This window comes from Anser anser (genome assembly GCF_964211835.1).
Source record: "Anser anser genome assembly, chromosome: 5".
Classification (NCBI taxonomy): domain Eukaryota; kingdom Metazoa; phylum Chordata; class Aves; order Anseriformes; family Anatidae; genus Anser; species Anser anser.
Window position 1 is genome coordinate 59,556,826 of NC_139725.1, and position 14,539 is coordinate 59,571,364.

The following is a 14,539-nucleotide window of genomic DNA, read 5'->3' on the forward strand; positions in this document are numbered from 1 at the left end:
AAGCCATAATTGTGATCCATTCATCTCTGTAGCATGTGAAGGAAAGGACTGAATATAAGTCTGAACTCTAATACAAGCCTTGGGTGCATTTCCAGATCCACAAGCTTCCCAGCCTAGAACACATAAAATGTTCCAAACCACAAATGCAAGAGGCAATTGTCAGGAAAATGTTTGATTTTGTTAATCACAATCTCCCCATTGTGGCTATGTGATCTGTAACATATCAGTCCAAAACAGTCAGCTACTTCTTGTAACAGAGGAAAGGAGTTCTTCAGACCACCAACTTTCTCTGTTGGCCTAAGTCAAGAAGTGGACAGAAAAACTATTTCATGTATGAAATTGCCAGAAACTCTTGGCATTTGCCTGACTCTGACCTTCCCTGTAACATTATGAACGTTTCATTCTTGAAACTATCAGTCAGAATTACCTTCAAGATACAGTAAGAACTGCCTTCCAAATCACAATTCACTCCAAAGTTTCCGTTAAACACACAGACATCAAATCACCACTTCATCTGCTTTAGATCACACACACAACACAAAACAGAAAGAACGGCACATATTAAAGCAGTAAAAACTTATTATAGCCATGCAGCAGGGTACCAGAAGATAGTCACACATTTTTGGAAGACAGGTGTACTACAGTTCAGCACTTTCACAAGTCCAACACCAAAAACTACCTATCTGTATTTCATGCATGTAAACCATAACTATTTTTCACTTAAATGATTTACTGAAAATAGGTAAGTTATTTATGTCAGTAAGACTTAAGAATGCAAAATCATGCCTTTAGAGAACATCTAGTTCTAACAAGACTATATGTCTTGTTAGACTATATATAAGGGCATTAACACTTACCTGAAGGTCATCACTGTATTTGTGTAGGCTTTTTGCAGTGTCATTTTGAGCATCTTCTCTTAGCAAGCAGTTGGTGTTCTCTATCCAAACCTTCATATTCTTCAAGAGTTCATCATATTCTTCCATCTTGCTGGCAGCCTAGAAAATTACAGGATTTTATAAAAGAGAACAAATACATTTCTATTCACTGTATAGCATAAATTCATATATGGGCAAGATTAAAAGTAAACCGGGTGGGTTTTATCAAGGTCAGTTGGATTAGCGCAGTGAAATAGAGTAGTACTTGTAATTTCTCTGAAACAGTTTCATTATTTCAGGCTCTTTCTTCTAAACAAAAGTAATTTTGGTGTTTATGAGCTTACATTTCATGCGGGCATTGTTTTGATTTATGTGGCAATATTAAATGGGTAGCACATTAGCAGAGCTATAGTGAAAATCACATCACTGATCCAGGGGCATGTACTTCCAATGTTAACTCCTGTCAACTCTGGTGCAGAGCTGGTCCTTTGGGATGGTAGCTGGAGGCCATGGTTGTCAGTCCAGAATTTCTTAGCTACAAAAAGCCAACGCAGCTACAGTAGGCTTTTGGCTCTTCATTAACTTGAGAACCTTTGATGATGTTTTGTACAAAGCCTTTATTATTGATTTCTTTCTTAATAGGAAATGATTTTTTTCACGTTTGGGTAACTGTTACATTTGCCTCTACCTTGTTTAAAATGGCAGTTCTCCGCTCAGCAAGTTGTGAGACCTGTTGGTACTGTTGAAGGGGGGTCACTAAGATATCCATCAACTCCTGTGCGTGGCAGGAATCCTGCTCTACTATATCATGCACTTCTGCATCCAGTTCATTGAGTTTATAATGCCAAAGGTCCAGCATATCCCAGATTTGCTGCATGTGGAAAGAGGAGAAATGAAATATAAGGTCAGGCACAAAGATAATAGCAGAATTATTTGTACTTTATGTGGGTCATTTGGAATTGCAAAGATTTCCGAACTGATACAACAAGAACAGAACACTCTGCATCTATCAGTTTGATTCATAGCTGAAAAAAACATTTTAAAAAAATAATTATTTTCCTATGAGAAAAAATAGGTAAATATTCATCAGGTAAATGCTTGCTTGTACTTTTTCTTTTACAGACAAAGAATGAATGGAGGGCCACTTTACATTCCTGCTAAACCAGGCTCTGTAGAAACAACCAAAAATCTTCTAACACTCACAAAAATTTTTGGCAAAATTACCTTCTGAACTTCTTTGGCTTTCGCAATGTTTTCGCTCTTCTGTTGTAACATCTTTTCAATTGCTTGAAGGCCATTGTTGATAGTCTCTGCTTTTCTTTTCAGCACATACTCAGGAGAACTCTGCAAGATTTCAAAGCTAACCTGTCACAGTAAAGAGAAAACGATAGTGGAGATTACAAAGATCTGCTTGTTTCTGTGCACCCCTTCACCAAAAATATTAGAATTCTTTTTATGTTTCACTTGATGAATCACTTCAAAACACAGGAATAGGATTACATTTCCTGTGAGAAGCATTAATGTGAACCAGGTTCAATGTTCACATCTTGCTCAATAATTTCCCCTTACCTGATAATAATTACCCTTACTACTGGTCAAAAAAAGCAATCCATGAATTAAAAAAACAACAAAGCATTGCAACTCCCTGGGTATTTTGCTTCGGCTACCCCTTTTCTAATCTGTAATAGATGCTAATCATTACTGCATTGTGGAAAGCGTTTCATTCACATTCTTGCAAGAACCCTAAAATGGCACCATTATGCTTCAACTATTTTTTCCATGTAAGAAATATGGAAATGCATCAGTATATAATGAATTCCTAAATATAAATTTAGGAAATTTATAATAAACATAAAGAGCTTCAAGCCCCATAAAGCATGTGGAACTTAATTTTATTCTTCAGAACTCCTCAAAAATGAAAAAATCAAAATACTGAAGGGCCTGATTTCCTACGTAAAGAGAAAAACTCTCAAGTACGCTGAAGTTGAGTAACAGCCTAAGCAGAGAACACAGTGAAGTACCAGGTTACCATGAACAAAATAAACTGCAGGGAGAGAGAAAGTCCTTGCTTGCCCAAGGTGACGGCTTTTCTTACTGAACCCTGTTTGCCATTAGGGTCAGCCAACTACCAGTGAATTGTTAAATCATGGTGAATTGTTTGTGTGCTGCAGCCCTAGTATTTATGGGGCTCAATTACACATGCACATTGCACAGCTTTCTGCTGTGTTGATACAAAAGATTTCTGTTTTACGAGTTATTCTGGTTTGCAACTACATACACCAAAATACTTCATCCTTTTGCGAGGAGAGGAATGAAGAACATTATGCATTTAATAAATGTTGTGTTGTTTTTTTTTTAATTTATTTATTTGTTAGTTTTATTCAGGGTATTTATTTACAAATTCTGACGGGCACTGTCAGAACAACATAATAATACCCATGCTAAGGTACTTTATTGATAAAATTACATTAACTAAAATAAGTTTATAGCAAAAAGAACTATAGTCCTCCTCTCAAATACTCCTGCTTATAAAAGAAATGTTTTCTTTAGGCATTTAAAAAAATCCAAGACAGTTTGTATTGTTTTCCACTACTCAAATACGAAAAGTTTCCAGGATCAGTTCTTTCACTCCAGCATGTAGTATATGCATTGGGATAATCTTTTATCTCAGAAATCGAATAAATACTGTTTTATTCCCCTTCCCCTTCTCTCTCCTAACCAGTTGTTGGTTCTGGAAAGAACGGTTCTATTTTGAAATAGAAACTATAAAGTTAACCTAATTAAAACTAATAAGCAGTAATGAATATGTCTCTAAATATTTAATGCAACATCAAATGAATAATTTGATAGACAGTAACAAGTAACTAGATTGAAAAATTGTTTTATTAAACTTTCAAGTTGTATTAAATTAACTGATATTTAGCCTTTAAAATTACCATTAAACATTATTATTTCTGCAGGAAGGTAACTGACAGGTTTTAAAAATAACACAAAAGAAAAAATAAAAATGAAATTAATTATATCAGGCTAAAATTTCACCCCAAACTTACAGGATTACTCTATTTTCCTTTCATTTTGTTTTCAGTTAACTGTTTGTACTCCCTGTATACAAAAAACATTGCAAAATGCCAAGGCAATGTTATTTAGTTACCTAAATTCTCTGCCTGCTTTTAAAGGCATGCAACTATATCCCGAGGAGTGATATAAAGAACCACACCATGATGCCCTACCATGTGTGAAAGTTAAACAAAAAGAAAAATTGTTTTCAAAGGTGTCATTTGACTCAGTTCTAAAATCTCTTAGTTAAGCTAAGCTAACTTTCCAATCAACTTTGACTACTAGTTCAGTTTAAGAATCAGAATGGATAGAAGAGAGCAACCATATCATACCCAAGACCATATTGCTAGTGATTTTGCCATGCCTTGTTTGAACAACAGCAAAAAATAAATAAATACATATATATATATATTCACAGTGCTTACTTCAGATTATTCTAAAAGAGGACAGTTAACAAGATGAATTTTTTCTCCTGTGTAGCCTTTCACCAAGAGGAAGAACACAAAAGAAAAATAACCGAGTTTCAAGTTTAAAAGTTCATAGTTACAACATTCATCAAATCTTGCAACAAATCTTTACTACATTACAAAGAAGTACATACGAAAATCACATCAACAGTTACCTTGTCTTCTAGGTCTTGTAATGTTTTCTTGCACTCCTCCAACTGTGCTTCAATTTCTGCAGGAACTATTGTATACATTTCAGAATATTTGATCCGGAGTTTTTCCATGATATCCTTAAGAGTTTGACTCTCTTTACCAATCACACTCCGAACTTCCTACAAAATTAAGAGAATTTCAGCATTTTACCCAGTTTTTACTGAGTACATGTACATGCATGTATAGATTTATATGTGTATATATATATTTACATCCATATACGTTGAGGTTTGTACTTCCTACCATGACTATGATTTGGAAAAGTTGTTTTTGTGATATAAAACCTACTTTGACTACCTCTGCAAGCAGATTAGTCTTGAATAATACTCGTTCATTTAATCAAATGTTGCTTTTCACTCTGGAAGAATTAATTAAACTTGATACTACTCCTCCTCAGACAACTGACACATTGATGTTTATTGACTGGTATAACAACGAAATCGTATGAAGTGCTCCTATGACTAAATGTTAACCTTTGTGCTGTCCCTTTTGCCAAAAGCACATTTCCTCTTTGAAAGATGTTTAATAGCCAATGTTCGTTCCTTCATTATTATAAACAACACAAAAGCCACAGAAAGCAACAGGTTTCAAGCTGAAGTGTCTGCTTTCAGGCAATTACGCACAGCAGCACAGCAGGCTCCTTTCAAAACAGTAGTTTCCAGTTCGGCATGAAGAATGTAGGTTTTATGAGATAAAAGAAACTTGAACAACTGTCTAGAGCCTGTGGCCTAGAAATAAAATCTGATCTAAGTCCTCTGAAAGAAGAAATTCATTTGTTCTGAAGGTTTTCTAGAATTTAAAGTTGGAATTTTCTGTTCTATGATTCCTTTTCCCTAAGTTTGAGAAACTCGAATGTTAGTCATGTTACTGGGGAAAAATCTCCTACCAGGCATTAAAACTAACATCCTTTCTTTCTTCAGTCAGGAGTAACGGTAATCCATTAACTCCCAGTCTTTGCTTGAGAATCTTTTCCCTCATACAAACACAATGCACAGAAGATGTATGTAAAAGCCTGAAATTGATTTGTTTCCTGTCATCCCATGAAAATTGGCTCTGATATTAAAAAAAGGGGGGGGAGGGGGGAAGGGAGAGGAAGAAGAAAACCAAAACCATGAAAAAGATGCATGCCTAATTCTACCACAGAGAAAGTTGTTGTACAAATTAAGATTGTGCCAAGATTTATAGGAGTTTACAGATTCCCTAACTTGAATTCACAAGAATCAGTTACAGCATTAGCCTCCGAAGCAAAAGACTTTCTGTATATTAAAGCATGCTCACATTCCATATAATATTTAGCTGGAAAGCACTTGCCCATCAAAACTGTCCCATTTTTTTTCCTAAGGGACTAGTTGATATCACTTTTCCATGTGCATATTCTTCTATGTTGTGAGCTGAAACTTTGCCAACCAACTAACTTAGATTTGTCATCTGGAAATGAAATAGGCATTTTTGTTCAATAAACACAAGGGAACCCCAGATAATGCTATAGATTTTATAGAAACCAGATTTTCTGTGGAAGTAGGGATGAATTTGCCCTGCAGATTTTGGCTTGCTGGCGTTTGAATGAGGTAAAACTAAGAAATCTTGAATGTTCCCAAAAGAAACAGGCCCGTTGTGACATACTGCTACTAAGAAATCATTTCATAGAGCCAACATTCTCTACAGACATTAGCAGGCTAGAATAAATAAATAAAAGTTGGTGCAGAGTTAAGGCTGGTGGGGACTATGTTCCTCATCACTCATCATTTGGAGCAAGTTCAAGCCCCAGCACAAAAGACAATACATTCCAAATGTCTCTACAGAATAAGAGACACTACCAACCTCCAGTTGTCCTGCCTTTCCGCCAGCGTCTTGGTCTAACATAGATGCAGCATTCTGTAATGCATTTTTCACAGCACTTATTTCTTCACTTATCTTACTCCTCTCCTGAATTTCAGATTGTACCAAATCCTTATGGTCCTGAGTCTTTTCATACAACCTATGAAAAATTTCCAGCAAGAATACATTGTGTTAGACTCTACACTGAGTAGAACTTATCAAAGAACATGCTTAATACAGGAATTGTTATATATATCCAGAACCACATTTGCCTGTATTTTGATATTATTTTGTGTAACTAAATCTCCAAGTTTCTGCCCTTTACTGCCTCAGTTTCTTCAAAAGTAAGTCTTCAGATATTGCTAACCAAAGTATGTTTAGTAAATCAAACCAGACAGCATGCACATTTAACCAGGAATGATGTTCCAGAAAACAAAAATCAAAATCTCAGGAGTCTGAAAACCCTGGCAGAGAAAAAGACATTAACAAAGATTTCCATGTCAAAAAATAGGCATGGAAAATGGCAAGTGCAGTCACAGATTTGCAAAAACCTTTTGAGGTAAATTTTAAACAGTAGCATTCATTAAGGTAAAAGTTGCATTGGGCAAAATGTGCAGGGTCTGATTTTCAGAAGAGTAGAAGACCCACACATCTCATTCAAGTTCACAAGAGCTTGGAGCATCCACAATGAATCATCAATCCTTCTGATTTCTTATATATTTGAACAACTGTTGCAGCCCACACATGACATGGCCAGGCTCAGGTCTTCTCCCCAACTAGTATCTTCTATTGCCCTTGCTAGAGACAGCAGATCAGTTAGATGGACCACTGGTCTGACCCAATAGGGCTTTTATTATCTTTTTACATACACTACGCCTTTCACATATTCTTCAATAACCAAAAAAATGCTGTGCTCCTAAGTAGTCATATGTCATAACTTCCACAAAAATTTTCCATCACTTACTTTTTACAGCGGTCCTGCATTGTCTTTATCTCACATAAGGCAGGAAGGACAGCTTCTGCCTCAGTATTTTCAGATGTATTCAGGATGTTCTTTATTCGGTGAAGAAGTAAGAGTAAGAGGAGCTGTTGTCGGTTGATGTTTTCCTCAAATGAGTTCACAAAATCTAGTAATTCTACCAGTTCCTCTCTGGTGGCCTTTTCTTTCTCTTTAAGGCTTTCTGGCTGTTCTTCCTGGAGCTTATCAAGAATTATTGTTTCTCGTTCCAGCTAAGTAAACAGCATGCCAAAGAATGAGATAAAGTGCTTTTTTATTCCATCACCTTAAGTCACATTATTCATTTACTCATACACATAACTAAATACTGGGAATTGCATAGCCAGAGAGCTTGAAACTCTGAAGGGTGCCAGAACATTTGAGTTTGCTCTAACAAAGCACCTAGCTACACACAGAGTGATACTGGGTTCATGGAATTTATTCTATAAATATCCCTGTCATATCTGACTCCAGGTTCAAGAAAGTCTGGAGGTTAACTGGCTGATCAGTGGGTAGGAAGTGATGTTCTGTTTTGATCTCAGTCCCTTAACATGTAGTTTTACTATACGACAATCCCAGCTCTATAGCATTCCCCCAAACTTGCAGTTTGTTAATCAACTCACCTCTTCGTTGATGAATTTCCATTCCTGTTTTAGTTCTTCACAGTTAATTTCCAGCTCTTTTGCTGCCTCAAGCAAACCCAGCCAATTTTCCCACAGCGCTGTTACAATCCTGCCCAGGGCCCTGTCATGTCCCTTGTGTAATCTCATCAGCTCTCCTGAGATCTGCCTTAGCTTCACAAGATCGTCTTCAGCCGAGTCAATGTTGGAGACTAAAATCTTGTATGAAAAATAAACAAGCAAATAAATAAAATACAGGATCCTCTACTAAAACGGCTATCACTCCACGGAGCTGGCTAAATAAAGTTTTAATGAAGGAATTCTGTATTGGCTAAGACTGTGAAGAAAGTTAGGGTAAATAAAACAAGCAAAACAATCAGAAGAACAGTGTGCACAATATACTAGGTTACTTTCACTTTATGGTTATTTGGAAGGGAAAGGAATGAGCTGGAGTTACAGTTACGTAATATACAGAGTCTGTAATATGACGAGTACTACAAGAGTAGACAGCAGAGAGGTTCATTATAGCAGAAGTATCATAGGGAAGAAATAAGAGAGTCCTGGCTGGGGAAATAGGAAGTTCTCTGACTTTCCCATCTGAGGGAAAGCAACAGCAATGTGAGAAATCTGATCGGTCCTGGTCCTGCAAAGAAGAAGTGAGGGACCTGAACAGAAATGCAACGCTATCTTAAGCACAGGTAATGTTTGATCTTTACAGCAATAAGATGTACTCATTTTACTTGGCATATTATAATCTGGTCTACTTATATAGCTATATAAATATATTTTGTGGTTTTATATATACATAAATAGAGGATAATTGCACTTCTTCCTACTCTGGTATCATATGCTGTGCATAACCGTACCACAGTTTTGCAGTTGAGTTTGAGTTGAGAACTTGAGTTTCTCAAGTTCTTCAGAGCCTCTCTTACCTTGCTTTCTTCTAAGTTCTCCAAAGCTTCCTTATAAGACATTGGTATTTGGGACAAAGACTGAATAAGCATCTTTTCCAGTTTGTTAAGATCATCACGCACCTTATCTTTGCTTTCTGTATATCTTTTGTATTTTTCAAAATACCTGTAGGAAACGACCAATAAAAATTTGTGGTTATTTGTCTCTCCAATCATAATACCTACTAGAATAAAAATAAATAAATAAACTTCTCACTTAGTAGCCATTACTAATTATTTTCCAATTTTTCTTCAATTAGCATTTTTTACACACTTCAGGTCCAAAATCTGAGACACTATAGAGATTCAGGTACAAATGCTCCAGAGTTAAAGAAATGTAGGTATGTATACCATATATGTGCCAAATAGCCACTCTAAAGAATTTTATGTCTTTAAGTTTCCATCTTCCTCAGAGATTCCCCAAACTGAGCTCTCAGTTTGTAAGACACACCCTATTTGTCCCTACAGTGTGTGATGCGTACAACTGTAATTTCTTATTTCTATTGCTTCTCATCTCTTTCCTATTACCAAAGCCTTGAAAGTCATCCAATTCTTTGATTATAAAAGATTTTAAGATTATGCTCAACAGAATCAGAAGCACTGGATCATCAGCAAGCAATTTAAAAATCCTTTCTATATCTCCCAAACTTGTTCTGTACATTTATCTGAAGGCTCTTCAGATCTCTTCTGTACCTATATTTGAAAGAAGGCTGTGGCTATGGCCTGTGTTGTTTGGTCTTGATTTTCTCAAGTCATATGAATAGGTCATGGAAGACATGGATACGGGGCCCTCTGAAAACTGTTCTAACCTGCACCAGCACTGAACTAGAGACTGTGAAAATGTGCTTTCTTATTATTCTGGTACCATATAACATTCAGTCCAGCCCCATGCATATTTTCTGGAATATACTAAAAATGAATGCACTGTAAATTATTAGCAATACGATTATTATCTGGTAATTTTCTTTCCATCACAATCACACCTGGGGAAAACAGAGTTGCTTACAGCTCTTCCTGCTGAATTACCTGGTTCTATCAGAGAAAAAACAAGACTAGACTGCATTTATCATCATAGTAAGGAATATGATCTAGGAATATGAACCTACCTCCGTTCATCAGCCTCCTTTCTCTGAACCTTCTCCCTTAATGCTAAACTCTTATTGACAAGTTCTCTTAAAGTATTTTCCAGATTTATTTTGTCTTCTGGTTTCACTAGTTTTTTCAGCTTGGAGTTCAACTTTTCTATGTCAGCCATTGCAGAGTCAAACCCTTCTTGTTTCCACTGTGGGGTTTGACAGGCCTCATCTGAGCTACCGAGCTGTGCTGTGGCAGAGTATACTTGAGCTTCATAGTCCTCAAGGAACTTGGCAGCCTTCTGAACAGCCTCGGTATAAAGCTCACCAGTCTTACATGCATCCTGCAGAGCACTCTGAAAGTGTTAGAAAGAAAAAAAAAACAATCAAGAAAGATTGCTGTGTTCCTCTGAATGACCAGATGGCTTTCTCAGAATTTCACATGTGGTTGGTTGTCTTCAAGACCAAAACTCCCAGAAGTGGCCTGAGGTGACAGAATGCATGGCAAATGCACTCTGCTACCTAGGTAGTCATACAGTGGTGCAATAACGTGTGGGTTGATTGCTCTCAAACACAGGGAGAGGGGGTATGAGGTAACTACCAATTCTGGAAAACTCCGGAGTGAAGGATGGTAGGACACAAGAGTCACAGGATACATTACAGAAATGGAAGTACATGTCCTGTACAAGGAAAACCCACATACTGATGACTATAATCTGCTCCAGAGGCTACCTTCCAACTATGACTTGCCAAACTGCTTCTCACTAGACCCTCTTCTTATATTTATTTATACACAGAATGATGTGTGACTTGGCCAGCTCTTGGGATTCCCACAAGGCAGAGAATTTTTGGCATTATGCTTCAAACATGATACCCAAGCAGCGAAGGAGAATCACAGCAAATCATGAAATGTGACTGCAGGGTCACTACATGCATCAGGGTCACTAAGTCCCTTCCCCTGTTATCAGCTATTACATCATATTTCCTCATTTGTATCCACTGATCTCTTGGACACAGTCAGGACACAATTCCAGAACCTCTCTGCTATGAGGGTTACCACTCTTCTGTTTTCCAACATACTCATGTTAAAGCCTCAGATCCCAGTCGCCTTTCCTTTGCTCACCCTCCCTGAGGTGCAATCACATTTGTTCAACATGCACTTTATTCTCTGTGAATGTTCCCAGCTGGTAAGCTTCTGTTTGTAGTAGAAACAGAAAAAAAAGTTGTTTTTTTCATCACTGTCACTATTAAAAATGTTAGATAAAATCAGTTCCACGATAGTTACAGGGCAACTGCACCCCGTGTCTCTTTTCAGCTTAGTATTTCAATACAAACTTTTCTCTCTTCCTCTTTACCTTTCCTTTCTTGTGCTAATCCCCACTAGTTGATTATAATTAAACTGAATACAACTAATTTTGTTTGTATCTTTAGTTTCTTATAATGATTCCCATCATACCCACCAATGCAGAGAAGATATTGGTCCAATTCAGTTATGAGAGTAAAAGGAAAATCTAAGTCAGGAAAATACAAACACTACAGTCTCAAACATCTAATCCAATTCTTGGGAGAAGACATACAGCCATAACTTACTTTTATTAAATATACTTACAACACGGGCAGTAATGTCTGTCTTCAGTTGTAGTTCATGATCTTGCAGTGTCTTCAATTTTGTTTCTATATCAGCAGCAAGAGATTTTTCTTCTTCATTTTCCCTCTCTTTTTCCATTAGATATTTAATAGCAGAAAACTCTGCTGTCATCATATTCTGAATTGCTTCCCATCGCATCTTTTCAAATTGCATCATTTTCATGTCTACTAGAAGTGGCTGCTGGAGCTCTAACTGAATATGCTTTATGGCGTGGAATATATGCTCTACCTCATTCTGGATATCTTCCTTATTTACACACTGAAGACTAGAGATCAAGTTTTGAAGAAGCTGAATCAATTCCTCAACATCTTTCTCCAGGCTCTTTATTTCTTGCCTCTTAGATTCTTTGAATGGTGTATCAAAAACCTCATTTTTGTTTATTTGATTTTCTACCTCCTGTGTTAAGTACAAAATTTGTTGAACTGTCTGAAGCAGTATTTGTGCAGATATAAGATTTTCAGCAGAAGAAGAGCTAGAACTATCATTTAGCTTACTAGCTTCTTTTCTTACAGTGGATGTCATAGTCCAGATTTCATTTAGCAACGAATGAAGATTATCCCATTCCCTAACAACATTATCAAAGTGTATTAGCTTCCCTTTAATTTTATTTTTAATCTTTAAAAATTGAGTTTGCAATTCATGCAATTCATCTAGCTGCTGTGAATCCCAGTTTAGACCTATGCATTCAAAGATTTCTTTGTACTTCATCATTTGTGACAAATTAGACTGAAAACATAATACTTTTTCTTTAAGTGCTTTGCATTTATTCTTCACTTCTTGTGTGGCACCTAGTAATTTATCTTCCAGGTTGACTTCACCACACTGTAGGTCATTAAGATCTTGTTGCAATGAAGTTATTCCTTCAGCAAACTCTCTGTAAACTGCTATTTTTTTTCCCACTTCATGACATTTATTCTGAATTTGCCTCTGTGTCTTCCTTGCTCTATTCTTCAGACTTCTTAATTGGTCAATCAAAAATAATTGCTCAGATAGGCTCAGTTCCCCAGCTGTGACCTGACTCTCTTTACAATGGGATGAGATAAGCCCATCTATCTCTTGTATGTCCTTTAAAATCTCCTTTAAAATGGCTTGTTGATCGACTAATTCTGACCACGTGCTGGTTTGGTTCGTGTCAAGCCTGGCAAGTGTCTCAGCATTTCGAAGCTGACAGTGAACTTTTTCTATTTCTGCAGTAAGTCTTTGCCTCTCCTCCAGCTGGAGCTCTAGCTGCTGTAATCTTTGAACTGATTTTAAAACCAGAGCCTTGTATGAATTCTGTAATGCTTGTAGGAGGAAGGTCATATCAGAGATCTCCTCTGGCTTCAAGTTGGGAATGATGTTCTGGAGCTCTTTATCCATTGATTCAATCACAGGCTCTCTGTCTAGAACTTCAGTCCTCATGAGCTGACAATTTCTGATCTGTGATTTAACATCACTGGGGAAAAGTGCTGCTTTCTGATCAAGAGAGGACAGTGAATCTTTTACCCATGAAATATTTTCTTTCAGCTTGTTCATCATTTCTTGTTTCTTCAGAGCAGGACCAGTGACCTGAACATCCTCTTGAGGCGTTCGTTGCTCTGATAATGCTTCCAGTTTGCTCTGCAAATCATGTATACAGTTCTCCAAAGCCACCTTTTCTTGATCACTCCAAATTCTTTTCATTTGCAGTTCAATCCTTCTTTTTAACAGAGAAAGACCATGTTTAATATCCTGTAGCTCTGTGGTCCAAACTACAGGGTAATTGGCTTTTTCTCCAGCTGAGGAATGTAACTCTGTTTGTAAATATTGTTCTTGTATCAGCTTCTGAATATCCCGTGCTTTATTCATAAGTACGTTAAATTCATTGATTTCTGCCACCACTTGATCATGCTTCTTTTGCACTGTTTGTTCCATGTGTTGCCACCACTGCTCCAGTTGCCTCATTTGGCTTGCTGTTAACACTTTATCCATGCATGTTAAATGCTGCGATAAACTTTCTTGCTGAGCTTTCAGCTGGTTTAAAACATCTCTCTCTTTATGTAATGCCTGTACACATGCTTTAATTTTCTCCAGAAGAACTGTGTTATTCATAGGACCCCTGTCAAAATATGAACAGGTTTAAATAAACGACAATATCAAAAAAACACAACTTCTAAAACATGGACTGTACATACTTTAAGAGAATTTTATCACACAGAAAATGATTCACTCACTTTATTCACTTAATCATATATATTATCATTCTCTCACAAATATCCTAACAATCACTGCAATATGACTTCCATGCTTTTCTGTAGTGTTAGTTATTTCTAGATATCTCTGCAGGTAAAGGTACATTCTAACGTATATTCTCTTAAACAGCAGTATGTACTAATACAGAATAGGCCATTTCCTATACATTTTTAAAAAAATCAGCAATAGTGTTAAGTCATCTCTAAGTGAATAAACATTTTATAGTAATTTCTGATTTACAATGAAAATGAAACTTAGAAGAAAAACTTCAAACATTCTCATTCATTCAGGATTAACCTGGAGGTGTGCACCTACCTCTCCTTTATCTCCAAGAGTATTCTGAAATTACCACCTAAAATACACTTAGCAGCTACATTTTTATTCAATTCTTTCCAATCAATTTGCCACAAATTAACAATTTCACAAATCATTTTAAAAGGTTTTCTAATTAATGTGATACATTATTGTGATAGATAGGCTAGCTCCATGTTTTGAAGTCTAATTTATAAAAGGTACTAAATATTTTGTGTGCATTGGTTACCTTTGGACTGGTACTGCAGTTATTTATTGCTACAGAATGCTGCATTCTTACTATCAAATATGCTGAATCATTGGAGTTATGACATATTTA

The 14,539-nt window shown here is 36.5% G+C and overlaps 1 protein-coding gene across 6 annotated transcripts in view; it reads right to left on the reverse strand.

The window, feature by feature from the left end:
- The window catches only part of SYNE2 (spectrin repeat containing nuclear envelope protein 2), a 187,609-nt gene that overhangs the window by 92,092 nt on the left and 80,978 nt on the right, over positions 1-14,539 (reverse strand). For all 6 annotated transcript variants that reach the window (XR_014585355.1, XM_083839115.1, XM_083839114.1 and 3 more), the window contains 10 exons: positions 11,659-13,774; positions 10,083-10,405; positions 8,959-9,103; positions 8,030-8,245; positions 7,374-7,639; positions 6,413-6,569; positions 4,555-4,710; positions 2,100-2,240; positions 1,564-1,746; positions 858-995 (listed from right to left, as the gene is read on the reverse strand). Coding sequence is in view for 5 of the 6 variants with exons in the window: in XM_083839115.1 (XP_083695241.1) it covers positions 858-995; positions 1,564-1,746; positions 2,100-2,240; positions 4,555-4,710; positions 6,413-6,569; positions 7,374-7,639; positions 8,030-8,245; positions 8,959-9,103; positions 10,083-10,405; positions 11,659-13,774 (3,841 nt within the window). In the remaining variant the exon portion in view is untranslated. The remainder of the gene's footprint in view (positions 1-857; positions 996-1,563; positions 1,747-2,099; positions 2,241-4,554; positions 4,711-6,412; positions 6,570-7,373; positions 7,640-8,029; positions 8,246-8,958; positions 9,104-10,082; positions 10,406-11,658; positions 13,775-14,539) is intronic.